Raw genomic sequence first — 27,546 nt, 5'->3', positions numbered from 1 at the left:
AATATGCGATACAAATTACTGTGGTCTATGGTTTTTAATTGAGTTTCCGGAAGAACATTCTTAGAAAAATATTTTTGTATATCGATTTAGAAGTCAAAAGAATTGTTTATAGGTCTTATGAATCTTTCCGTTTTTTAATATTCGCAAGCTTGATAGTTGAACTTTTTAGAACCAAAATATCATCGGAAGGAATTTTTTTTTTATAATTTTTTTAAATATTTTAAAACCGATGTAGGAACGCGCGTTGGTTAAGTAGGTGAACTCGCTAAGAAGTATTGCTGTTAAGTAACAGAGCCCTGTTATGACCTGCTTACACTTGCTTATGCGTTTTTATCGGTTTGGGGCGTCACTTACAACAACAAACAAAACAGCTAGCACCCGAAGGCGGGAGAATATGGAATTTAATTTTATTATTTACAAGTCATTTGTTATTTTACATATTGGGTATTGGATGTATTCGGGGTTTCCCTTCCTTTATTTAAGATATACTGTTGCTTTCCCAGTGTTTTTAGTATTTCATTTACAAAATAAAAACAAAGAACCGCCATTTTATAACAGCCAAACATATTTACTCGAGTTTGCCAAGTGTGAACGGTATTTCTGCGTGATTGCGATAGCTCCGATAGCTCGCGCAAGTGTATCGAGGCTATTAAGTCGTTCGATGTCCAACAGCTGCACCGGCAGTGTCATTGCTGTATTACACCAGTTCTTCTCCTCTCTAACAGATTCTCTCCGCTCTCGCGGGCGAAAAGTGCAGTGAAAAGTGGCTCCCAGGAAATAAAATAATCCAAAAGTTAATTTGAATTTAAACTGCGAATGTTTATTACTTTTCGCTTAGCGCGCAATAAAAAAAATATATATACTTCGTAAAAACAATTGCGTTTGATTGGTTTTCCCATCGTTATTATTTGTATTTCTTTGCGAGTTGCAAAGGAAAATTAAGAATAAAAAGAAACGCTGATAAGCACGAAGAACAACAAAAACAGTTGCATTTGGCGCTTGGTAAGTGTGTGGGTGTTTGTTTGTGAGTGTCTTCTGTCTTGTTTTATCTCTCCTGCGCCCTTCTCCCCTTTTCCACCTTGTATACCGTTTTGTTTTTGGCCAATTAATAGCTTTTGACCTCTCACTCCCTCAAATAGAACTTTGTGTGTTTCTCAAGCTTCCCTTCTCTCTCTCCCCTTCGATTTTCAATTGAAGCATGTCAGTAGCAAACAAGCCTGTCAAATAAACGTGTGCGTTTTCATAGGTTTGTGCACATGTTTTTCTTGTTCTATTCATTGCACTTTAGCTTTCGACATTTCTTTTCCCATAGGGAAAAGAGAGGGATGCTAGTTCTGTCTTGCTCAGCCAATGCCAGCTTTTCATTGAACTTGAATACTGAACATTTTCAAGTGCTCTTTTTGTCGACTTTATACAGTACAAGTCGCTTTTCCAAGGTTGCAGTCATGGTCAAGATTCTATGTTTAAAGATGGCTTAAACTAAGCTTACCTTTTGGGGTTTTAAAACCCTAAAATATTATATTTTTTTAATGTTAAGTTCAATTCAGTCATGCTCATGCTTCCAAATTGATAATTGAAATTGCTTTCCCAAAAATTACTCTTGATTTTCTTTTCAAATTTTTTATCTTAAAACGAACCCGTTTACTTTTACGAGAAAAGGTGCTACGGTTTACTCAAAATGTATAATTTGTAATGAAAACTGGCAAATAGTTAGAACACCTGTCAGCTTTTTAAGGCTTTTCGTAATGGCAAAAACTCTATTGACTAATTTTATTTAATTGTTTACCTTTTAAAAGTCGGTCAATCTCATCTCATAAATCCCTTAACTTTCATACAGGCACATCATTCTTTTAAATCTTTAACAAGCCGCAAAGAAGAATAAAAAAAAAAAAAGGCCTCGAAAAAGTACAAAACAACTTTTCGGATTTTGTTGGTTGTTATTTGGCGTATTTGCCTTTATTGCCTGTGACAGTTTAGAAGAAGATGAAAGAAAATGCCAAAAAAAAAAAAGCTGAGTAAAGAGAGATTGTGAAAATAAATCTAAGCAAATGAATGGAAGCTCAACAACGGAAAATGCTCAAATTGTATTTACTGCTGACATTTTCACGCCCACCATATATAAATTCCTCAATGTACAGATGTACATATATACACCATATGTACATACATATATATGAAGCTAAGAAGTCGGAAAGGCTCCTCCACGTTGGTTGGTATTCATGAATGAAATCAGAGCCCCACTTTCTAACGAGAGTGAGGGAGAAAGGCTAAGCTTTGAAGATAGATAATATTCCCTGTCTTCTCTGTCTCCCGTCCTTTTATTCATCCCCCCTTTCGTTTATCTCCCCTTTCTTTATCGGCCCTTTCTGGGTTAGCACAGCAAGACAGGCGCCAAGGCGCTTTACATCCTCTTCCTCCTACAGTAGAAACTACGAAAAGTCGGACTTCAGTGAATAAAACAAGTTTTCTTGTAGATTTTGTAGGAAGTTAAAATATGAAATGGAATAGTCACTAAAAGTTCATTACCATTACAATTTAATTATACTTAACATCACTTCTTAATTTTGTGGTTTTTGAAACAAAAATATCTTCCGTTCAAATTCGGTTGAATCTCTTCAGTTTAAACTTGGTTTTAAAGGGTTTCTAAAGCACTTCCGAAAATGAATTTAAAAATGAAACCATTAAAAAGTATAACAATTTATATATTCAACGAATCATTAAGGATATGCTTTACTTATTCGTAATTTATAATGTAGTTTCTTTGTTTTTAAAAGGATTCTCTTGGGCAGTGCCCACTGTAATTGCTATCCTGGTCCGACCCACCGACATGTTGTGCATTTAAATCGCACTTGATCAACGAAGCTTATGGCGTGGGTGTGTGCACTTTGGCACATCAACTTTTTATAGGCCCGCCGAGTAGGCATTTTATTTTTACGGCTGAATTAATTTATAGATTTATCCCGGCACACGCATAAATTGATTATACATGGCCAGGGAAATAGAAGTCAAATTCAGGATAAGGAGCCATGGATCCCCCGTAAGACTCTATTAATAGAGTGTAAGAGCAAAGGGTCGCCGGCAATTAGATGAACTTTTCCTAGCTATCGTATGAATTTATGCATTTTACATGAGTGGGAGTGTTTGTGGCAGGTGATAAACAATTTCACAGAGCATAAACAATATGGCAGGTAGTAGCACTTAGCCTGTGTGTCCAGTCTGTCCGTTTTTTACGTCAGCAGTGCTATTCTCCTTAGAGAAATCATATATCCTAGGAGTTTTGGGACTAAAGATAGGAAGTAATTGCTACTAAATAATAAATATAAATTTACCACCTAATATACCAGTAAACAAATAAAAATATAGTGTATTTGTGCTATTGCAATCATTATTACCAATTTTGTTCAGCATACTTATCGAATGGTTATTGACCAGTTACAAAAAAATTAAGAAGACGTAACATTAGACAAGCAACGACTTACTTACTTATTATCTCCCTTTAAGCTTATCTCGTGTGCAATAACCGCTATACACAAAGTGCTTAACTTTGACACCCGACAAAAGCCAAATTGACAGGTCGCTTCACACATAAGCTATCGGCATGGACGCAGTTGCACTTTAAAAAATGTTTCAAATTTTTTTTTGTTTTTCTCTTTAAATTTGATATAAGAAGAGAAAAATTTTTAGCTTGAACATTTTTTTTTATTAATAACCAAAAAAAGCAAAAAAAAACTTGAAAATAAAATCAAAAAGTAAGATAATACAATATACATATTCGGTAATGGTTATTTCTAAGCGATGCAATAAATTTCCAAACTGATTACAGATCTGGTGATTTTTCTCTGTGTAACTCCTTGGACATCGACTAGACTGAACCGCAATTCAACCGCTAACGTCATGAAATGACGCGTGTATGTGAATCATGTCCCTGGCCCGATGTCCATGTCAAAGTCCACTTTTAACCCGCGAGATGTGGTTATTGTTGTTGTGGCTTATCATGTTTTTGCCTTTGTTGCTCTCTTGTCGAAAGCAATTTCATAAATGGCTTCCGTTTGGATGAAACACGCGCCACCAGTGAATTGGGGAAAATTATGGCGGAGTGGGGAAAAGAATGGGCTTAAGGTCTGGCCCGGCTTTTCATCTCGTGGCTGTCTCCCATTCCTTCAGGAGATGGTTGTCTAGGAGCCCTCTCTGTTAATATATCCATGCTTAGATATGCCTGTCGGAGTCTTAATAAATACATAAAAACATATGGTGCGAGAGCATGGAAGAAGTATTTATACCCTCTCCTGGAAGGTTATTATAATTCTTGGGATAAGGTTTTTAAAATGACAAAAAAAAACGTTCTATCGATTAAGTTTACTAACGTCCAAACTTCTTTTTTTTAGCTCGAACTTCCCCTAGCTCATTTGTTTTTTAATTCCGAATTTCATTAATATCAGAATATACATACATGAAAAATGTATTTAGAGTGTATTCCCAACTCCGGTGAGCTATTGAACCCTCTATATTCTTGCATGTATATTTGCTTCTTGTGTGCCAGTGCCATGTGTTATGACGCCACATCAAAAAAAAAAATGATAAACAGACTAACAGAGACATTTGCAAGGTCAGATGAGGGAGCTAAATCTTCGCTTTGGTATATGTATTTACTTTTTTGTACGACCATAACGGGGTCAAACCATCAGCATCAGTCACTGCCCCGTTAGTCAGTTAACGGAAATTATTGGATCTGAGCAGAGTCAATGAACCTTAGTTACTGAGTGACAAAGCATTTCGATTTGGTTAGCATACAACCAGGAAATAAAGGAGACAGATTGTTGTGCTGCTGACGCCTGACCTTGATTAATGCTGAATGCACATTTAAAAGCTTTATATACCGAGAGAAAAAAATAAGAGGAAAATAAAATCCGTACTTAATTCAATTTGCATGTGCACAAGAGTCCGAGCGAGGAATTGTTTATAAATAAATTAACAAAGCCGTAACAAGCGGTGACCCTCGGACTTCCATCTAGAACAATGCCAACAGTGGCAGAGCAGCTGTATAAGAGGAGTAAAAGTGGGAGGCAAAAGGATGTCTGTCTGTGTTGGGGGTTTAGCTATATACCAAACACATCCACTGATTTTTATTCGTCTCGATAATTTCAAGAGCTTGTGGTCTCCTACTTGGAAGATTTTGTGTTAAATAATTTTTTTGTGTTCTTAAAGTTTTCTCTAGTATTCAGCGTTTTGGTTTTCTGAAGATATCATAAGAGAAAATTACTCAATACATTTTGTAGGTCATTGCTTGCTGAAGCTGAACAAAGTTTAAATACCCACGAATTAGGACAGTAATGGGTTTTAAAAAGATGTCCACTGCAAAAAATTGGTGTACAAAATTGAAATATTGGTCTTAATTTTTTCTATTTCGTTCTTTGCTAGAGCAAATGGATTCAAATTTAGCTACTTTTAATTGTCATCACTGATGATAGGATAAGTGCAAGTGCAAAAGCTGAGAGAGAGGAGAAAAAGCTGAATGCCATGGCAACCACACTCGATGGGTGCGATGGTCACAAAGGGGGGAGGGAGGATGGGGGTTAATTCTCTGTGGGTGTGTTCTTTAGTAGGTGTTCGCTAATGGCTGAGAACAAAGAACTGTTGCAGGGGCCATTAGTCAGCATCTCTCTCGCCGTCTTTCCTCACCTCCCACAATTCCCTCTGAACAAATATTTCCGCATTGTTCAGCTGCTGCACCAAACAGTTGATTAACGATCTCTTTCTCTCAAGCGATCTGCACTTAAAGAAATTGTTCGATTAAAATTTTTAATGTTTATCGTAATAATACAACGATTAGCAAATTTAGTTTTGCACTTTTTTTGTTTCTTTAAAAATCGTGTATACCAATAGAAGTAATATTTTGTAATAAAAATTAAATAACCATTGTTGCAAAAATACATATATAGTTTTTAAAAAACCAGTAGAGAAAGCTTAAACCATTAATCCTTATTTATTTTAAAGGTGTTATATGTTACCCTGGTATTTGTTACTCTTTTATATTTTTAAATTACATTTAGAATTGCACGGCTAAAAAGTTTGTCCGGAACAAAAATCAATAAACAAACGCGCTAAGGATAGGAATGAACACAAGCATCCCCAGATTTTATTGTATAGCGACACAGTTCTCATTTCTTTTCTTAATTTCTGCATATTTGCATTTTCACCGTTCGTGCTATATTGCTTTCCCCCTTTTACTTTCGTGATTGCATTCAGAATTTTTGCATGCGACAGGCGAGAAAATTTGCATGCTATGAAACAACAATAAACATGAGCACAGTGTTTGTTCACGTATACATACATACATTGTGTATAAATGAGACTGGAAAATCAGCTTATATTAATTGTTTGGTTAAGTATTTGGCTTCTGTATATTTTCCCACGCTTTTAAATGTTATTTTGGTATTAAATTCTTGTGTGTCATTAAAAAGGATTAAAATCAGCTTAAGCTTTAACAATAAATGATTACCATATTAAAAATTTAATCTCTCAAAAGAAAACACGGAAATATATTTGACACCAAGTTGTGGGCCAGAAAACTACTAACCACTTTAATGGAAGAGGCCTTGCCCAACAAGTCTCCTGCTTTGGGAAACTCAATTAAAAATCTATTAATCTCAATCCCCAGAAGGGAACTTGAATGAGTGTCCGTCACCTGATTTAGCGACATTTTGCTGCTATCTATATTTGGATTTGCAAAAAAACATTGATTGAGATTGAGAGCCAGCCCGAAGGCTATTATTAAATATCTGTATGGGGTAGGTCAGTTGAAGTATGGGGAAAGTTCGTCTATGGATAGAGTAATTTGCCGCGGGTGTTGCTTTTACTTTGGCCATATCGATTTTCGTGGCGCCAGATAAGATTTATATTTGTGAATACAAAAACTTCAACCGCCGTAGTCAATTTGTCGCCCAGTCTGTTCGGATGCATTAGGGTGGTTCAATCAATATTAAATTCAAAATTAAATTGTATTCGTTTTAAGGATAAGATAAAAAGGTATTCTTTTAAATTTACATTTTTTTAATTAATCTGTAAGAAACGGGCATAATAATTCATTTTAAACCTAGTGTCTGCACTTTACTGCAGACAAGTCGAATCGCCCTAGTTTTTATAAATATTTCAAGAGTCTGTCTGCGTTTAAGGATGGAGAAATATGTCAACATTGTTGACATTTATTTGGTTAAATAAATGGCGCAAAAGCTGTAGAAATGTGAGCCGGGAGCCCGATAACATTTCCTATTCCCATCAACAACGTGACTTTTCTGCGCTTCTTTCCCTTCTACATTATTTGTGGAACTTGTTGGGTTTGGTTTTTCCTTTTTTTTCTTTTGGAAAAGATTCCAGTGGCGCCTTTGTTTCGGCCTCGGTCAGTTTAGTTTTTTCCTTTTAGTGGCCCTGGCTGAAAGCAAAAGTGCAAAAAATGTTGTCTGAAAATACTTTTAGTTGGGTACACAAGAGCGAGCTGCAGGGGAAGGAAATAGCTCATAACTGGACGGAAAAAGGAAAATACGTGGAGGACCTGAAATAGTTCGAACCTTAATGAACTCTTAATGAGGTTTTGGGTCAGTTGCGGGGAGTGGATTCCCTTACTTCAGTCAGGGTCATTAGTCAATCAATCATTCATAATTCGTTAGCTTATCAAGATTAGTAAAGAAGTTCGAAAGCCTAGACAATAGTGTAATAAATTTTAGTGAAGGAAAAAATTTCTTTTGGCTGGCAAATGAGCAAAGAATGAGCTCTAAAAGGAGGAAAACTTTCGTAGTAAATAATTCTTTATTAACTTGTCGGATGTGTGATTGCTTTTCCAAAAGAGGTACAAATATTTCATTAAGCTAACATATTATGATATGAACATAAGTTTAGTTTACAATACTTTGTAAGATTTTTGAAGCTTTTTTAAAAGCAAGAGAAACAAAATCGTAGCTAATATTTAGTTTACTTTGAAATTTCTGATTAATGCAATCGCGTAATTATATACATTAATATAGCAAATGAAGTAGGCCAATAACCTTTTACTAATGTTCAATTTGTTTGTGTACTCAGTAATGGGTATTGAATTAATATTGAAAGGATGAAGTGAAATGAAATTTGTACTCTACAACAACAAAAAATAAAACCTTATAAATAAAAGCCAAATAGGTTACAAATTTTTTTTCCAATCACCCAGAATTCATTAAATTTTTTTCTTGTCGCCTAATATTTGCCAACTTCCTGTGGGTTCCCTTGAACCAGTTTTATCTGATCTCTTGGCTCTCAGCTTAGGTTATACTTACTCCTCCTCCTGCAATAATAATAGTCCCTTAGTCCCACCTACGCTCATAAAAAGGTTCCGCCCACATCTGTTGTCCTTGGTCACCGAGTTCTGGTTTTGGCTTCAGTCCAGAGTGCCAGTAAGTGACCCCAGAAATCCCCTTTGAGAGCTCGTGTACTGGGGTCAAAGCTAATTATGCGCAAGGCAAACTTTTTGGCGACACCACAGTCAACACCTCGGACAATTCGATGGCATGGTGAAAGGGAAGTAGTGGGTGTTTCCTTGGCATCTACAGCTTTAAGAAAAAGAAATAAGTCGAGGAAGTGCTACTCCAAAGACTGTGTAAACTTTTGCCATAATACTTGGACGCCTCTAGTGTTTTGGCTCTTGCACAGAAACAAAAAGCAAAATACGTACATCCATTTCTATTTTACTTAAGAATTCCATTAACATTTTATTAACTGCTGGAAAAGTCGAAGTTTATATTTTAAATTTTATCAAATAAAGTGCTCTTAAACTGAACTAACTTCTTCCCAAACATTTTTTTTCCAATAGCAGCAACAATAACCTTTTTATTTTTCTAAAATATGATGTCAGATAAGATTTTTATGCATGTTACAACCATATTTTCCCCATGTGTAAGATGTTCCTCCCTCCAGCCTGTTAGAAATAAGTTTTTATGTCGCTCCTTATTCAAAAGCCGCCTTCATGGGTCGTTTTGTTTTTGGTCGCGGCGAGTATTTAACATATTTCGTTGGCGGGCTTGTTATTCACTTGAAAAAGTTTGCCAAGGATGTGTGTTTGTGCTTATGACTGCTAGACATGGTAAAGTATCTCCGGTTATTGTTGTGGTGTGGTTTACAAATGCGGGCGCTAGTTCAAGGTCGCGTTTTTGTGTTGGTAAGGGTCTACTAAAATATGAAAATTGCTGGGAGGGAATCAAATTCCAAGTAATAGCATCCTTAGCATGCGCAAGTATGTTAATTTTATAAGCTTGCCCCAAGCAAATGTTAATGTCGGCATTTCTTCTCTACCAATACACATACCATCTGCAAGTGGGTAAAACTTCAATAGCTTAAATGTTCATTGTAATGGGCAGGCTTTTGGGTCTCGCTTAAATTTGCTTTTTCAGCTAAACGCTTTAATTTTTATGGGCTGTTGTGCGCATAATATTGTCCGCTGGGCACAATATAGTGTGTATTCTTGCGTATCGATACATAAATCAATCATTGATTTTATCGCCGGTACCTAAACGTACAGATCAATTGTTTTATAATTAAAGAATCTTTAAATGTATGTGCTTTTGTTTAATCAACAGCACATATACTAATAAACCGTAATAAAACATTTAATGTTTTCTAAATCTCAAACTGTTTTTGAAAAATAACTTTTCACTATATACTTAAGCTTTTACTATGCTATTAATAACAAAATCATATAATTTTATATATTTTCAGCACCAATTCACTCACCCACATAGAACCAGAAACAATTTAAAGAAGAAGACTGAACAACCACGCCCACACACAATACTTGTAAACTAGTAAATCAAAAGCCACCGCTCAAAGAACTCGAAAATACCAAAAACCCAAATCCAAGTTAGACCAAGCTAATCCAGGCCAAGATGTCGTCACGTTCCAAGGAGAGAGTTGTCACTGCATTCCGCAAAATCTTCCACAAGTCCAGCAATAATAACAACAACCATAACAATAATAACATCAATAATAACAACAATGACAAGATTGATGGCGCCACTGGCAGCAGTCCGAACACAAACAATAACAATCACGATGGGGCTGCTGCCTGCTCGGCAGGAGGCGGGGCAATGGGCGGTGGAGCAGTGGGCGGCGGATCATCGGGATCATCTAGTGGCACCAAAAACGCAGTAGTCCGCATGGCAGCCGAGCAGGCTGTTTGGGACTCTCCAGGCAAGCGGCGACGACAAGATCACAAGTGAGCACCTACAAAAAAAAACAAATTGTGGTTTTAAAATCTCCGTTAAAAAACAAACATCCCATAATCTGTGTGGGTAGCTAACCCCAGAACTTGCAATCCTACTTACAGAGTGGCGCCGATGACGGGACGACAACTGGTGGCGGCGCCGGATCAGACCATTCGATCCCGCCGCCTCATGAAGGAATACCGCGAAATGGAGCGACTGCAGACCAAGGATGGCGCTGTCTTCACGGTTAGTCCTGGGTTAAAAGCAGATAGCGTTGGTCAATGGACTGTCAAGAATTATAAATTCTGTGAAGATCACATTTTCCTGCTTGAAAATTAAAATCTTATTGATCTGAAGGCAGCCGCTGCATCGTTTACAACCAGCTCATCAAATATATCCCAATTTACAGGTGGAACTCGTGAACGACAGTCTCTTCGAGTGGCACGTCCGACTGCACGTGATCGATCCCGACTCACCACTGGCCAAGGACATGGCCGAAATGGGTGTGCCGGCCATCCTGCTCCACCTGAGTTTCCCAGACAACTTTCCCTTCGCCCCGCCGTTCATGCGCGTGGTGGAGCCGCGCATCGAGAAGGGCTACGTGATGGAGGGCGGTGCCATCTGCATGGAACTCCTAACGCCCCGCGGATGGGCCAGTGCCTACACGGTAGAGGCGGTCATCATGCAATTTGCTGCCAGCGTTGTCAAGGGTCAGGGCAGAATTACACGAAAGCCAAAGAGTACAAAGGAGTTCACTCGGTAAGAGAATATAATTAAACTTGAAAATATACATATATGACACCGAAATAAACTATTTATTTTCGTTTGTAGCCGCCAAGCCGAAGAGTCGTTCCGTTCGCTGGTTAAGACACACGAAAAGTACGGATGGGTGACGCCCGCCCTGTCTGATGGCTAAGTGTCGGTTTCGGACCGCAAGAAAACTCAGCTTAGATGCTCTGCGTTTGCCAACACCCAACCAATGCAAATCAATATTCAGCCACCCAACAAAAGTCTCGATCATAGTAATCCATCAAGCCATCATCTATACATCTCTCTTCTTCTCTTGGTCAAAGTAACAAACGATTTCAATTGCAAACCATCCATAAAGCAACCGAAAAAACTTTTGAAAACACAAAAAAAAAAAAAAAAAACAAAAAATACGGAAGTAAAAACGCGCATCAAGCAACAAATTAGCTTAAAATGTAACTCTAGCTCGTAGTCATCAGTAAAAAGGAATTTTCGCCGATTACAAAGTGGATATCTAAGTATTATTAGTTGAGCAAAAACGAAAACCGAAGGACGGATGAGCAGCCACTTTCCAAACCATTTTCAATCGCCTAGCGCTATAAATTAAGTTACGTATCGTTTACAGAATCAATTAGTCTGATATCTTGGTTCGACTGTGTTATTATAATTTTTTGTGATTTTTGTTAAAGTTAAACAATGAAGAAACCAAAATTCAATAGCTGCGAACACATGTGTGTTTCTTATAAATTGGTTTTTCTCTTTAAGTTACACATAATAAATAAATATAACATGTGTCTATAATTGCATTATTAATGGAGGTATCCTTTTAATTTAAAATTTTATTATTATGCAAGAGCTTAGTTTGGATTTTTGTAAATCCGATAATAAGTGCAAAATATTCTCGTCCATCCGTTTGTTTCCATTGGATGACTATATACTAAAGCGTCTACGGAAATTCACTAATACTAAAAGGGGTGGTCAAAAGTATTTACACAAATTAAATGAAAAGATGGTAATAAATTTTGTAAATACCTTTTATATTTACAAAATTGCTTCTCATTATTAAAATTAACAGTTTTTTATCATAAAAATAAAGGAAATAACTCAACAAGATTTGTAAGCCGTTATTTGAATTTTCTTCTATGAAATCGCATTTATTTATAATGTTTAAAAGTTCTTTTTTTTATATAATTAAGTTTGAACATGTGTAAAAGCTGATTGGATTTCACCTTAGCAGCGAGTATATTTAAATTGCGCGCGCCCAGTGTTGAACAGCGATTGCGCACAGAGCTGCATGACGTGTGCCCCATGAGGCAAAAAATGCCGTTGGCTATATATCAGCTGATTGCCGAAAAACCAAGTGATATTAATAAAGGAAAACATGAAGCTACTTTACCATTAAATAATACTCTTGAGTTATGTATTTAATTACTTACCAAACCAATATAAATCAAGTTTCTTTATATTTTAATAGGCCATGCCCGGTATGTCATTCGGCTTGTTCGTGTATGTGGTCCCACGTATTTGGTCGCCTGCCAACACTATAAAAAAACTAAACGGGTAGCTGAAAATTACAATCACAGGACTCAATTTTGTAAGTATTTTAAGGCAATTGCACGTGTTTTGTGGGCATTTAAGGTAGTGCCAAGTGTTCTCCACGTTTTGGCGATGCTAAATCAGCAGTTATTTAAGACGGCTAATGGGTTTTAGGGCGTGAAAATTGCCTGCAAAAAGTTGACTCTCAGGGCACGCAGTTTGTGGGTGAAAAAAAATAGACAGTATCTCTGCCTGCGGCGGCAGAGACGCCGGCAGCGCTGCCGCAGCGCCCCGAAGTCCTGCGGAAAATCGGGAAATTCTCAGCCACCTTTGGCGGTCGGAAAATAGTGCAGAAATTGGTAATAGATGGCTATCTTGGGTCACCGGGGCGCTTGCACTGCGATCTTTCTAATAGGAACTAAAGGATATACTGGTGCGATTTTCGATTTTATATATGCAGTATCCTTAGAACCCATTTGAAATGCAATTCAAGATATTTGATTTATTTATCTTTCGATTCAACAGAGTTGTGGCCATTTGGTATTATTGCTCCATTGGCAGCTTAAAGTAGGGCTGCAATTTTTAATCAATCAATAAATCAATTTTTAATAATAATTAAACAGTTACAATATTATGATACACAATAAACAAATTTACGTATCAAACTAAAACTGTATAAATATTCCAGGTTCTAAAGAAGTGGTCCACAATAGGTTATTTTTATTAGATAGACTTTAATGTAATGTAATCATCAATTAAACCAAAGTTATAATGATTTCGAAGGGTTAATAAACTGCAATCTGACAAGATTACAAAAGTATAAATATAACAAAGGAACCCATTGTGATAGAATTACCTTTAAATGTTACAAAGCTTTGTTTGATTTAACCTACTGGTTCTAGCACAATTATTAAAATAACAGAGATTAATAGTTTAATAATTATTATTTTAACTTGCCTAAAATTGGTTCTAAACTACGGTTCCTAAACTAGTAGACTTGAAAAGTACAAATGCACAACGAAACTCTTGATATTGCATTACAGCTGATACCCAATTTAGCCATACCCTATGCAAGGGTATATAAATAACCCTATGAACCAAAAAGTAAACACTTGCTATTTTTAGATTGAAGGCAATGGAATCGGAGACGAAAGCCAGTGGCGAGGAGATGCAGCAGGAAGGCCCCTCGGCGGTGCCCATGGACACTCTGGACCCGCCGCCACCGAGTGCCAGCTCCAAGACCCTGAAACGCTGCCTAAGTGTACCCATAATCCGGACTCCGCCGGCGGGAAAAACGGGCAAGACCCCGATGACGACACGAGCAGCGGCAGCGGCTGCTCTGGCGGCCAAGGAGCACGAGCAGACGCCCAAGAAGAGCCAACCGGTGCTGGATATCCAGATGCCGAATGTCCCATCCATCGATTGCTTCGGCAAGAACATACACATACGATCGCAGCCCAATTCGAGGGAGGTTTCCCCGGCGCCCGTCTTCAATATATTCACTCCTCGAGCCCGGCGATATTCGGCCAGCTACAGCCCATTGACCACGGCGGCCAATGGAGCCACACTTTGCCTAACGCCCCGGGTTTCGCAGCTGAGGCAGGAGGAATGCGCGGATCTTAACAGCCGGGAGGTCAATCACGAGCGCGAAGTTCATCGGGAAATACAAATCTCGCAGAGCTGGGAGGACCTCACGCTGGTGGCCGAGAACTGGTCATGCAAATCGGACGAGTTCTCCAACCCCCTGCAGGTCAGTCTGCCACCCACGGGCAGCACCGGCTGCTCCAGTCCCAGTCCCACAAACAATCGCGCCGGCATGAGATTGCCCTACTCCCCGTCGCCCACGAGGCGCACATTTGCCACCAGGAGATCGATGTCCCCCATCGCCATGAGGCCATCTCAACTGGGTCCCGTCAAGCGGAAGTTCGAGCTGGACGACAATCCCACGCAGGGCAGCAACTGGAGTGTCTACTCTCCTCCGCCACTGAAAAAGATATTCACAGAAAGGTAAGACATTGGGAGCTCGACAAGCATCGATTGACTTATATTCAAGAAAGGGTTAGCTTAGTTAACATAACACAAAAATATAACATATATTAGGTTCATAAAAAAAATCATGGCTCAAAACCAGGACTGTAAAAGGAGTTATTTTAGATTCTAAAATTTAGACTTTAATTTTGGAAAGCCTACTGGCATTCTTAACTTTATGTTTACCAATTGGGCTAATTGTTTCTGAAACTGTGGTCCAGAGTTAATATATTTTAATTAATTTTTAAAATTCCCTGAATTTTATATACCTTGTGGATCTTTCACAAAAAAAGTCTATTTAAAATAAAAGATTCAAAGACCCTGCTTTAAATATTTAACATTAACAACTTGCCTCCCTAAACATAACATAACTTTTGAATTTAGTTTGCTAACCCATTTTTTTCTTGATTATTAATGAATTGTTTATGGTTATATAAACTGAACAGAATTTACTAGTTTTAACTTTCTTGGTTTTTCTAATTAAATAAATGAAAGTAGGATATTTTATGTGACAGATACTATTTACAAAAAAATATTTACGCTTCGACCTATTTGAATTACATTATTTTTAGCTATTGGGGTAATTAAACTCACGGCACGTTTTACAAAAGTTTATCTCATGCTTTTGTACGAGTATTTTTGATCAGGTTCCTAAAATAAGAAGATAAAAAACTTTATTTTTATGTTAAGCTTTTAGTGACCTAAAGCTTTTTATACTTGTTTTTGTTTCTTTTAAGAGCAACGACATTATTTACCTACAATACAGTTGGTCAGTTAAGAAAGTAAAGGCTTTTATCGCATTTTAAATCGCATTTAAAAATCGCTCCCGATAAGAAACTTTTAAAGCAGCAAATGTTGATAGGCACATATCAAAGCTATTTTTATGTTTACCTATTTACTTATTAAACAATTTTGTACCCAATTTTGTTTAATAGCTAAAATAATTACTTCAAACCTTATCTGAAAATAATATTTAGCTTTTCTGTGTCTAATTTACATTTCTAATTGTATAGTAGATGCCTTTATATTTTGCATAGGACTAAAAATAAATGCTATAAAGATTTGTTGTAACGAAGCTGTAATTAAAATGATATTAGAAATGCAATGAACATGAACAAGCAAATATTCAATAAGTTAAACACGAGTAAAATGAATTGCAAAATGTGTATTTGTGTGTGGGTCTATAAAATCTCAAAGAAATTCGTAAGAACATTTGCACATTTTCGCTGACATTTAAATAATGTTGTGGACTGCCCTATTCTCAAACAGAATTAAAATTAATTTCCGTACTCAAGTTAATATAACTCCATCTTTTTCAGTCGCGGCTCCTCACCGGTGTGCCAATCGCCCTCGTCGGTGTGTCCCAGTCCTGATTCCGGTACCTTTGATGGCCGGATAACACCCAAGTTGCTCATCTCGAAGCTGTGCACAAATAACACGGTGAGCGGAGGTGGTCTAAACAATAACAATAGCAGCAGCTCGGGCTGTCCGTCGCCCGTTTCCGCTTCGCCTGGAGGAGTGGGCAGTGGGCTCAATCTGGAGGCGGCCATGTGCCTCGTTTCCGGCGGAAGCCAGAGCCAAAGCATCGACGAGGGCATCTCGATACCAGAATCGGAGACGCTCACCTCCTGCCGCAGTCGCACCTCCTCCATACTGTCCACCGCATCGTCCAGCACTCAGGTGCTGGTCAACGACCTGGTCGATGATGCCACCCTAATGGACGATGCCAAAAGCGAGACTTCCTCCATCGGTGGATGTTCCACCATCAGCATAGAGTCATCCTCCTGCGACAGTGGTGCCAAAACAGCAGCCACTTTCCTCAATCGCTTGGTGGTCGATTCGGATGGTGGGGGTTCGCCGCTGGCCCAGAAGAGCTTCTATATCAACAAGCAGGGATTGTCGGGCGCCAAGAAGTTCGTCGTTAATCACGAAAGAACAGGAGCCACCGGCAAGGATGTGCCGCAAAAGCTTTAAGAATCGGGTGGAGTTTCGTACGCAATTTAGCTTAGCTTAGGGGTCGATTTTAGGGATGCTTAAATAATGAAATAATCTCAGGCGCCAAGAGTTCATCTTTGGTTCATTTTATGTAATTTACTTTGAAAACTATAGGAACTGCATTAACTTGTTAATTGTTCACGTGTAAGAAAGCGAAAAGAATAGCCATGCCTCTTGTCTTCCAAGAAACTTAAGTTGCAGAGTGTCAAAAGGATTTAAAAGCTACGTGAAGGTTATGCTCAATATTAAATTGCATTTCCAAAAATATTAAAGATGCAAAGAAAGATGAGAAACATAAAAAAAAAAACAGTTTTTCAAAAATGTACCTATACCCTAGGTACACAACATGTAAGCAATAATCGAAATGATGCCTTTGAAAAAACATTTCAAATCAAAAGTAATGTAAACAGCAAACATTTAAAATTTTAAAATGTTCTGTAGTATTCAAAGCAAAGTTTCCTTAAAAAGTCCAAAGATCAAAAAGCGGTACTATGATTTTTGTAAAAAAAAAATCGACCCAAAACACCCAATCACATGCACGCTTTAGTTGGGGTCTCTCATCGATCCCCCGACTTGCTAAATATTAGTCCGTAGCTTCGTTGTACATAGTTAAGTTGTTTGTCTCAAGTTCTAAACCATCTTGCATATCATCTATCAAAAACACACACTCTCTCGCCCTTTCATCCCTAGCAAACATTTGTTTTTAATGTGTTAGCCTAAGGTTTATAATATATAGCCAGAGTTTTTCCCCGATCCTTGTGTTATGATATGTTTTTCATTTACAATGTTTCGATTAAACAATCCCTTTTTTGTATCTAAGTTTAAAGTTAATACGCCCATATACCATATATGGTTACTTTAGTTTCGTTATTAGTCGCCGCCTCACCCTAGAATTAGCTACAAAAAAAACCCAATTTTGCCAAATATGTTTCCTCTATGTATGTAATCCAACATTATATTGCCTGTAATGTGATCCAATTTAATCGAGGCGATATCTGCGCGTATCCCTAATCACAAACTGATCTATATTTATATACGCATATAAAATATAGGTTTACAATTCGACTCTAGTTATGGTAAGCGAATTTACGTAGTTTCAGAAAAGTTATACTTAGAAACGATCCAAAACGAAAGAATTGCCTATTAAACATTTTTTCAATAGATCACAATTGTTTGTTTTTATTTTTTGATTGTCTTTTGGTGCAATGGAGGTTTGTACATTTGTCCTGATCGTACTTTCGTTATAGGAATCGAACCTTTAATTTGAACATATCAAAATATCATATTTAATAAAAACAATAAACAACATCTTAAAAATTGAAGATTTCGCATGCCTTTTTTTTAAATTTAAATTATTTCAGTATACAATTTAAGTTTCCTTATTTATATTACATCATCAATGAAATATTATACAACTGTTTTTTTATTTTAATGGAGTTTATGAAAAGCTTTCAAGAATTTGAAAACCTTTTTTTTAATTTAAAATCTTTTAGTATATAATTAAAGTTTTCCTATTTATTTACACCATCAAGAAAATATGATAAAACTAATTCTTTATTTAAAAGGAGTTTATAAATACTTTTCAATTTATTAAGATAACGAGTAGATACTAAGATAAAGACAATTACTATTTTGAAAAGTCCCAAGGTTAATAACAATATCTCCGAGCACTTAATCGTGCAACCATATACAAGCCTTTTATGTAAGGCACCTCCAAGCTTGAGTATGTATCCATCCATATATGTATGTATGCATACACAGGCGGTGAAAAGTTCGAACACCTGGAGACTGAGATGCCGAGCATTGCTCCCCATTTGCGAGCACCGACATACTGGTTCCCCACACAGATAGGATATAATAATGTGCATGGGTAGATACTGGAACCTCGCACATCGTACACGGACGCCAATCCCCCAGGCTGACATCGAGGTCCAAAAGCCAAAGACCGAGACCGAGACCGATAAGTCGATTCCACACGGACCAAGTCGAGTGGGCGTTCGTTCTGTTCACTTCATGCGACTGGACGTGTGTGTGGATCCAATATAAACGAGTTTATAGCGAACGAAATAAGTAAGCGGTGCAGTCACGATTGCCAATATTCCGAGTTCGAGACACCAAAGGGGAGCCTAGCCAAGCATTCAGAGCGGATCTGGGGATCTGGCTTGATGGCACCGGGGGCAGAACTCAACTACCCACGTTAATGGAATACAAATTAGAAGAAAACACGCTATCCTAGCCTTCAAAAGTGACACTTAAAATCAAGGGCTTACTTTTTGAATATCTAATAAGTTCTGAAAAATGTAAATCTAATTAATTCTAAATACATAAGAAAGAACAAAGGAAGTAGCCAACTAGATTTTTTCACCTATTTACCAATTACAATAATTTTTAAAGTGAATTCGTTTTCTTTTCATAAGGTAAGAATAAATATAAAAATAAATCTATTCTTATTACAAAGAAGGATCTCAGGGATCATAATTTAGAGCTGGCATATGGGCGTTTACTTTCAAATATTTTGGTGGCAGATGGTTCGTGATATGGAATCCAATTATTTTTTAGGACACACTAAAATCAATACTAAAAGAAACGCAACTGGTTTTGTTAAAAGCACTATCCCTTGAAATTAAAGAAAAAATTTAAGAAAGTTATATTTATTTAACAACGAAAAATGAAATCGAAAAACTTTCCTTCAATCATACATATATAAATTTCTGCTTATCTCCATAAAAAACGATCAAAATGTTTTCGAAAAAGCTTATCCTGAAAATGGGGAGTAAAAGAGCACCAGCCAATAATTAAGTCAATTATTGAAAAACATGTATGCATGTACATATGTAGATGTGTGGATATGTACATATGTATATAAAAGAAGGAAACCAACAACAATGCTAGATATAAAAAGAAAAGCAATTTCGAATTGCGAATAAAAATGAAGGCGCACGGTTTTACTTTGGCGCTGCTGCTCGGACGTCAATAAAATTTTTTTTTGGCGTCGACGCTGACGTCGGCGTCGCTGCTCTTAGAAGTGTTTGTTGTTGTTGCTTTTACGCTTTGGTCACGCTGCTCCCTTTTCCGCTGTTCCTCCCACCGCTCTCTCCACGCTTCCGTACTCCCACTCACCCACTCTCCTCAATCCACCTCTCTCCAGCTCTCATTTCGCCTCTCTGCAAGGGCGTAGGTAGGAATATAAAGAAGGGGAGCAGCTGCCCCCTTTTGAAATACAGTACCGTGCTTTTAACAAAATAAAAGAATAAATGTAAAAGATTTAAAAAAAATTGTTGGAGAGATTGAAACATTGGCTTCGGCTTATGTTCCAAAAGTGTAGTCCCCAAAAAGGACAAGATAATAACAGAAAATAGCGTGAACAATTTCGGAATATATTGACTGTCCCAACTAAAAGACCCCCTGCACTATAATTAAAAAATCAACATACTTTTTAATAGATTGGAATTTTTTAGATTGTCCCCTTTAATATGTAGTCCTTTCTTCCTTTCCCCCCTGACTTAAATCCTGGCTACGCCTTTGCCTGTCTGAGCAATCTTGAAAATCATGAGCTGTTGTCGTTGTTGTTGCTTCGCCTGTTGCTCTGCCTGTAATTGTTTTTGTTTTAGCCTTTGTTGTTGGGTCATTTTCTTTGTTTTTCGTATTTCGCGTGGCCCGAAGAAAAATCAAGTTAACACGCAAAAGGGGGAGGTGGGTTAAGGCTCACGTTCGTATACCAAAAAAAAAGCCTTAAGCGCCGCTCGTATTGTTGTTGTTCTCTGCTCGCTTCGCTGATTCACAGAGCGAGCAGCGCTGCCGCAGCGCAGTCAGCGTCGACGCCGACCGAAGCTCGACTTTTGCGGCGATTTGTTGTTTTTGTCGAGAGGTTGCTGCTCGGCAAGCCGCAAATCGCGAATCGCGAATCCAGTTTCTTCTTCACTTCTTCGCACGGCAGACGCAGCTTGAATCGCCATCGCCGAGCGCAGAAAACTTGCGGATAAAAGCGAAGAAAAGGAGTGCAGTGTTGCGGAGAGAGAAGAGTAGATTGCAGATTGCAGAAGAATTCATTGGATCGGAATCTCCTTGCTGATCATATGGTTCGTATGCGTTGGGGAGCATTACTTAATTTAACAGGATTGCCAAGGAATGTACAAACTACCAAATCATTTACAAGATGTAGTATAGACTAGATGAGACCTACACCAACTTTATGAATTATCCGAACCGTTCGGAGATTTAGTATACCAGATTGGTCAGCATCCTTAAGAGAGCACTAGCTTTAATTAGTACAATATTTAAAATTTATTTTAACCTTTAGCCAGTGTATCTAAATCTCTTTGCTGGTTATAAGTTTGAAATAGTAACACGGCAATTTAATTTGTATTAACGTTAACCACTGCGATAAGGGATTTTAATTATTATACACCAGAAAATCTATTAACAAAACTAAGGAATGGCGTTTATTTAAATTTCTACACAATTAACTTGTTAATTATATTACTATCCTTGCAGACAAAATGGAGCTGGCTCTAAAAAAGTCATCGTCCTGCGTGGAATGTTGCAATGATTGCACTCTTATGTCCTGCTGCTCTGCCACTGCCTGCTGCGACGCTAGCTGCGACGCCAGCTGCGGCTTAATTCCTCCCGATCCGGTCAGATATGAATACGAGGAACCTGAAGAGAACTTTGTCTCCATAGATGATGTGAAAATCAAGGGATTCCTTTGGAGAATCGGACAGCAACAGCAAGAAAAGGAGTTGGAACTAAAGAGAATAAAGGAACAGGAGAAAAGGGAGAAGGAAAGAAGGGAAGCAGAGGCGCGAAAATACCAGAAGGTAATCGAACTAGATGAAGAGGAGGTCCAACCCGGTTTGATCATCAGCGCAGCCAGGAGTTTAGCACACTGGAATTCTTCCATAAAAAGGATATCCCCAGATATCGAACTTATTCCCAGACAACAGCACAGGATTGTGGCAGAAATCGAACTAAGCGATAGTGATCAGGATCCAATTAGCGAAGGAGAGGAAGAGATCAATCTTCCATCGAACACTGTTAGTTGTGTTTTAAACGTGCAGGAGCAAACGGAAGGCCAGAGTCAGAATCCCCAGGAGCAGGTCATCATTGTGCATTCCGACCAAGAGGAGGAGCAAGAGCCAGAACCAGTGATCAGGAAGAAACCTTCGTCGTCGAGGAGATCAGCAAAGAAACGTCCATATGTCAACAGAAGGGGACGTCACCTGTTCGAGTGTCCTGACTGCGGGAAAAAAGTGCAATCCAATTACAATCTAAGACGTCACATGATGATACATACAGGTATCAAATATCGAACATTCAATAGAAAATATCAACTGATCTATTTTAATAATGTTTCTTTCAGGTGAGCGGCCTTTTCCATGCGATCTCTGCGATCGTCGTTTTCGGGAGTTTAGTGATCTTAAAAAGCACCGTCGAAGGCACTCACATGATCCTCGGTTCATCTGCATGATCTGTCACTTGGGCCAACCTTTGGAGCAGGATTCCACCAGGTGTGCGGATTGTGAGAGCAAGAATCTCATGGTTAAACCCCAGCCAGATGAGTTGGGCGACAGAACCATGGAGGAGAATGCAGAGAAAATGGAAGAAGACGAGGAGGAGGAAGAGGATGAGCCAGAGGATGAGGCACAGCCACAACCAGAAACACCGCCGACTTTGCTGGTCACTTTAATACCAGCTATTCAAACTCCGCCTGATAAGGTTACCCAAGCCATGCAGCCAAGTCGTCCACCACTTCCCCGCAGTTGCAGCAGTGCCAACTCATCATCTTCCTTGAGCAATGATGGAAATACATCGGGAAAGCCCATAAATCGCAGTCGCAGATGTTATCCCTGTCCTTTATGTCATCGTCCATTCGGAACTCGTCATAATCTTAAACGCCACTATATGATCCACACTGGAGAAAAGCCGTTTAGCTGCTCCAAGTGTAGAAAACCCTTTAGAGAGTGTTCCACTCTTAAGAAACACATGGTCACTCATGTCAGAGATCGCTGGTACAAGTGTCTTAGGTGTCCCTTAAAGTTCAGGGACTACCTGGAGTACGCTGATCACAAAACCAGTCATCTAGATCAGCTAAAGACTACTTCCAATTACGAAAGTGATGATGATGGCGAGAGTTCTATAGAAGACTGCCTGGAATGCTGCGAGTGTCATCAGAGATTTACGGAATTGGACGCTTATACGGCACATCTCAAGCAGCACGACTTGGAATTATACGGGATGAGTGTGGATGATGTGGTGGACGAGGAGCAAGACGAAGTAGATGTGGCATAGAGAGGGATTTTTTTTTGAATTTAACTCTATTAATTTTTATAACCCTTAATAGTCTTCAATTGATATAAGGAATATATCAATCAAAATCTATTATAATTGGATTGTAAATCCAAAAACTTTGTCAAAACATGGCTTTAAGCTATTAATCATCCTAAAACATTCCCCATACTAAGCAGCTATCATGCTACATTTAAAATAAGCCTTTTAAAGAATGTAACTCTAAAGAACTGAAACAAAAATGAAATCATTGATCAGGAGCCTTGGTCCAACATGTATTTGTTATGAAAACTTACTGAACTAAGCGATAAGCTCCCTGTTAAAGCGCCTTATCAATTGTATTTATTTATAAATATTATGATATATACTTTTATTAAAAAATTAAATTATTAAGTGCACAAGAGTGGGTGAAATATACAAAAGCAAATCTGCTTTGGAGTCCAACAATTAAAGAGATTGAGCTAAAATCGATTTATGAACACGTTAACTACAAAAATAAATAGTAAAGAGAAGGAGTAAGCGTAAAAAAAATGACTAAGATTGGGGCGCTTAGAGCGGGAGAATCCACAATGTAATGATCTTTAGATGTCAAGCAGTACGGGCTTGGTTTCCTTGGCACACTTGAACACCGATCGCATCATTTTAAGGAACCCAGTGTCTTTGGGTTTTTCCAATCCCCGCTGAACACGATTTTTCATAACCGAAATAAATTCCTTGTTGCTGAGTTGGTTGTCATCTAAAAGTGATTGGAATAATTTAGTTAAATAAAACAGAAAACATGAGTGTAAGTGCATCATTGTTAAATTAAATTTAACAATATAATTTTAGCTAGCTAAACTCTATTTTAAGATCCAAGACTTACTGTTCTCATCAAAGATGGTAAAAACCACATCCACCACATGATCGGAAAGATTGACCATGGCCACCGTTTTGGCCACATGCTGCAGTGTTTGCTGATCAATTGAAGCACCGGCAATGTGATAGAAAGTCAGAGCAGTATCCACGTCATTGATGTTGTTCAGAAAGTGAAAGAAATCCAGATAATCCTGTTTGGAGATTCCTTTCCCGTGATCCCTAAATCTCCTCTTAACTCTCTTCAATTTCTTTTGCTTCTTTTTCAAGGGATACCCAGCGTAGGCCAGAAGAAGTTCAGCGAAATCTGCTTCCGTTATATTGCCTTCATCGTTGGGTTCTTTTCTCTCAAATTCGAGGGACAAAATCTCCTTTTGCAATTGCTCCTGGAAATCCAGGAACTTTTCGATTGTCAGCTTTTCATCCATATTGGGGCCAAAGAAATATGTGATTAAAGCTGAATTTACACCCTGAAGAAAGGAAATCAAAATAAGATAATTAATATTTTAAATTGATTTCTATTTGAACATTAAACATTTAAACTTGTGTGCATGGGAGCAGGTGCATCGGTGGTATTACTACCGTAGGCAAAATGTGACTTAGTTTTAGTTAAGTGCGATTGTGTTTGAATGTTTCAAAATATATTCGAAAGTGCAAATAAAAGTTAATAAGCATTATCACACAAAGTACCTTTAAGGACTGTTAGTACGTCAAAAACAGAGGGAAGTTAAGATTTGATATGTACACAGTTTAGACAGCGTTCAATATATAGGGTCAAAGCCAAAAGACAGAGAATATACAAATATACAAAAAGTAAACGTTTTTAGTACGGCTCGAGGTACTCTCTTTTTTATGTTTTTTTTTTTTTTTAGGAAAAGAAAGGCTTATTACCTTAAAGGTGTTTCCTGTATTGGCGTGATCGCGATGCCGGGTTCCCATGCTAGTTTGCTGTCGCACTAAAGTGGCCACCATTTCGAATTCCTCACAGTCAACATCGCCGTCTCCATTTAAATCAAACATGCGGAAGGCAATCTCAAAGTGGCGACGGGAAACTGTAAAAAGAAACATGGTAATTTTACCACATTTATAGGAAAATATCGTATTACTTGAGAGCACTGTGAGCAGGAAAATGTAGTCGGAGAAGGTGATCAGTCCATAGGAGCCAAGTTTATAAAAAATGCTGTCCTTCTGAAGGTGAAGATTTAATTGGTCGCCGACAGACTGAAAATGCGAGAGAGAAATTAATGAATATGTAAATAAATAAATATTTTAAAAATATTTTTATTACAATATCAGCTATGGGTTCTGTTATTAAAAATATTTAATAATCTTACCTTAGGATCATAGCGACGATATTGGTCCAGGCCCAAGCCTAAAATAAATAAGCATTATTACAAGTCAAGAAGTACTCTTAAAAATGTTAGTATAAATAAGGACTTTCTATAGCTTTTCCCTATACTGTTTTCTGACACATACCATCTGGTTGCTTCATGCCAGGCGTCATACTGGTTAAAAAATCGGTCGGAGTCATGTAGACTTCATGACGATCGTCGGCCACGGGCACCTGGATGGTGGCAAAGTAACGAAACACTTTGTCCGGTGTGGAGAACTGCCGTATGCGGTTCTCGTACTCAATTATCTAAGGCAAACGACATTACTTTAGCTCACAAAGGTAGGAAATGTGAAAAACGAAATGAATTCCACTGAACTGAGGGTCACAAAATATAAAAAACCTAAAGCTAACTCAAATGTGTCAAAAAAATAAATATAAATCTAGACATGGGCATCTGGATGAGAGAATTACCATCTGGCTGCTTGATTCCCGGATATATGGAGCGTAGAAAATCCTCGGGAGTCATGCAGACAATCGTTTGCGTGGCATCCTGTAATCGCACGGTAGCAAAGTACCGGAAAATCTTGTCCGGCGTAGAGAATTGCCGTATACGGTTCTCATACTCAATGATCTTCGGGTGTATGAGTTGTGTTTTTTTTTTGTGTTTGATAGTGGGTAAAAACAAGACGGCACGAACATAAAAGTAAAAGAAACAAAGATTTTTTGCAAACGTAATATAATAAATTTAGAAATATATTGAAACTATTTTTTTTAGGGGTTTGCTCCGGTTTTCTCAGCTTTAAATGAAATTTGTTTAATAATTATTCTTTAATCCATTTATTTGCTTTGATAAAATGAACCAAAAAAATGTTTACTAAAAACTAGGCTAATTTAAGTATGACTTAAATTTGTATAAGGTTTGTCATGTTATTCTTATTATAAAAAAAATACTTATCAAAGCAATACATTTTTATACCGAACAATACATAACAAAAATTGTTATACATTTTTAACTAAGCTCAGAATAGAATTTATAGTGCACAGAACTAGACTTTGAAAACCGGATTAAAACCAAAATATACAGGACGTTTTACAGAGTTAAAGAAAGCAGGTTTATGTAGCGTCGTCAAGCTAATACCTTTCTCTCGCGGAAACCGACTTTCTCGCGGATCTTCTTTCCTCCATGCAGGTGCAAATCCGAGCCACCATCCTCATCTTCGCCATCTTCCGATTCGGAATCGGATGACTTATCCTCGCCATTAACGCCGGCCGCTGAAGAGGGATGTTGTCCAGCATCCGCGTCCACTTTTGGCATCAGTAGACGCTTTACTCTATAAATAGATTCCATAATCGTAAATTGTTCGGACTTTGCAAAAATACTTTATTGGTTAGTTTATACTCACTTGCCCCAATCCAGCACCGAAATCATGAACAAGCTAAGGATAAACATGTGAAAGTACTTTGTCACATTGGGCGTCTTTTCCTCCTTATGGCCGAAACGTTTATAGCCTCTAATTTGCGTCAGACTTAAATTGGCACTCGATTTGGTAAGATCCTGATCAAATTTATTGCTATTTTGGTTGCACAAAGTGGAGGCCAATGCGATTTGGGATGGTTTTTGGAGTATGTTGAAGGTCCTTGGCCTCGACAAAGCAGCCAAGGCCTGGCGCGTCACTAGGAACCGCAGCACAGACATTATCGTTGTCCTGTTTCTTTTGTTTTTATCTTTTCAAATAGATCTACTCGTTTTTATGCGCATTTTATGCGCAAATTTTTTAGTGTTACCGAATCCTGCAATCTGGATAATACCAACACTTGCAGGTGTGCAACGGCTGTTGTTTATGTTTGAAAACAAGTATTTTGAAACAGAACAAGCTAAAAAAAAATGTTCATACGATAACTGTTGATTAAACTGAAATAGAATTTTTTTTTCACTCGCAACAAATATTCAGATATAAAATATATTAGTAAATATACTAATACTCATAGAAAACAAGTCTTTTCCCACGTCTACGATAATACCATATTTCTAAGAAGATATCATTTTCTCACATCCAATCTAAGCTATGCATTTGCGGAATGACCCCAAAAATGTCAGAGTTATTAATATGATATTCCTGCATTTATTATTTATATTTTTTTTTATTTATTAAGAGGTGACCAGTAATTAAAATTACTAATTAGCGGCTAGGGCCTTCAGCTCAGGTTTACAAAATATATTATTTTATTGTATATTATAGTAATGTATGCTTATGGCCACCTAGATAGATAGATATGGTATGCCTGTAATGTTACTACTCGTTTAAGGAAATATTATAAAACGTTGAAAACTAATAATTTTGTATTTATATACAATTTATTTAATCTTTAGGCTGCCGTTGTAAGAAGTGCTTTCCATTGAACAAAATCCTTTTAGTATTAAAAACGATAAATGTTTACAAATCCAAACCTGAATATTTGTCAGAAGTACGAATATGTGCTAGTGGAATGCGGCTATTAGCAATATGGTTAGTATATTTACACCAAACTGAAGTAGTATATTTTAAG

The 27,546-nt window shown here is 37.7% G+C and overlaps 4 protein-coding genes across 6 annotated transcripts; 3 read left to right on the top strand and 1 right to left on the bottom strand.

The window, feature by feature from the left end:
* The first annotated feature begins 705 nt into the window (after positions 1-705).
* LOC128262849 (ubiquitin-conjugating enzyme E2Q-like protein CG4502) lies at positions 706-11,779 on the top strand. Its single transcript, XM_052997401.1, has 5 exons — positions 706-1,002; positions 9,739-10,234; positions 10,346-10,469; positions 10,633-10,982; positions 11,055-11,779. Exons 2-5 carry the CDS (start codon positions 9,906-9,908, stop codon positions 11,137-11,139), a joined length of 888 nt encoding a protein of 295 aa, XP_052853361.1. The 5' UTR covers positions 706-1,002; positions 9,739-9,905; the 3' UTR covers positions 11,140-11,779.
* A 659-nt stretch (positions 11,780-12,438) lies between these two features.
* LOC128262847 (uncharacterized) lies at positions 12,439-17,712 on the top strand. The gene is made up of 3 exons (XM_052997399.1): positions 12,439-12,564; positions 13,632-14,513; positions 15,854-17,712. The coding sequence occupies exons 2-3, from the start codon at positions 13,642-13,644 to the stop codon at positions 16,506-16,508; spliced, it is 1,527 nt and encodes a 508-aa protein (XP_052853359.1). The 5' UTR covers positions 12,439-12,564; positions 13,632-13,641; the 3' UTR covers positions 16,509-17,712.
* Positions 17,713-20,187: 2,475 nt separating this feature from the next.
* On the top strand, positions 20,188-23,153 carry LOC128262844 (myeloid zinc finger 1). The gene is made up of 3 exons (XM_052997395.1): positions 20,188-20,608; positions 21,024-21,824; positions 21,889-23,153. The coding sequence occupies exons 2-3, from the start codon at positions 21,029-21,031 to the stop codon at positions 22,815-22,817; spliced, it is 1,725 nt and encodes a 574-aa protein (XP_052853355.1). The 5' UTR covers positions 20,188-20,608; positions 21,024-21,028; the 3' UTR covers positions 22,818-23,153.
* LOC128262845 (calcium uptake protein 1 homolog, mitochondrial) lies at positions 23,151-26,817 on the bottom strand. 3 transcript variants are annotated; one of them, XM_052997397.1, is made up of 8 exons: positions 26,403-26,817; positions 26,138-26,330; positions 25,471-25,630; positions 25,001-25,038; positions 24,773-24,887; positions 24,558-24,718; positions 23,677-24,136; positions 23,151-23,550 (listed from the first exon to the last, which is right to left on the bottom strand). In XM_052997397.1, the coding sequence occupies exons 1-8, from the start codon at positions 26,693-26,695 to the stop codon at positions 23,396-23,398; spliced, it is 1,575 nt and encodes a 524-aa protein (XP_052853357.1). In that variant the 5' UTR covers positions 26,696-26,817; the 3' UTR covers positions 23,151-23,395. The 3 variants fall into 3 exon arrangements, with proteins under 3 accessions (XP_052853357.1, XP_052853356.1, XP_052853358.1); XM_052997396.1 differs by lacking the exon at positions 25,471-25,630 and adding an exon at positions 25,143-25,305; XM_052997398.1 differs by lacking the exons at positions 26,138-26,330; positions 26,403-26,817 and adding an exon at positions 25,143-25,305 and having other exon boundaries at positions 25,471-25,605.
* Positions 26,818-27,546: the final 729 nt, after the last annotated feature.

The sequence above is a fragment of the Drosophila gunungcola genome, unplaced genomic scaffold (assembly GCF_025200985.1).
Source record: "Drosophila gunungcola strain Sukarami unplaced genomic scaffold, Dgunungcola_SK_2 000001F, whole genome shotgun sequence".
Taxonomy (NCBI): domain Eukaryota; kingdom Metazoa; phylum Arthropoda; class Insecta; order Diptera; family Drosophilidae; genus Drosophila; species Drosophila gunungcola.
This window is presented reverse-complemented; position numbering and strand designations above follow the sequence as displayed.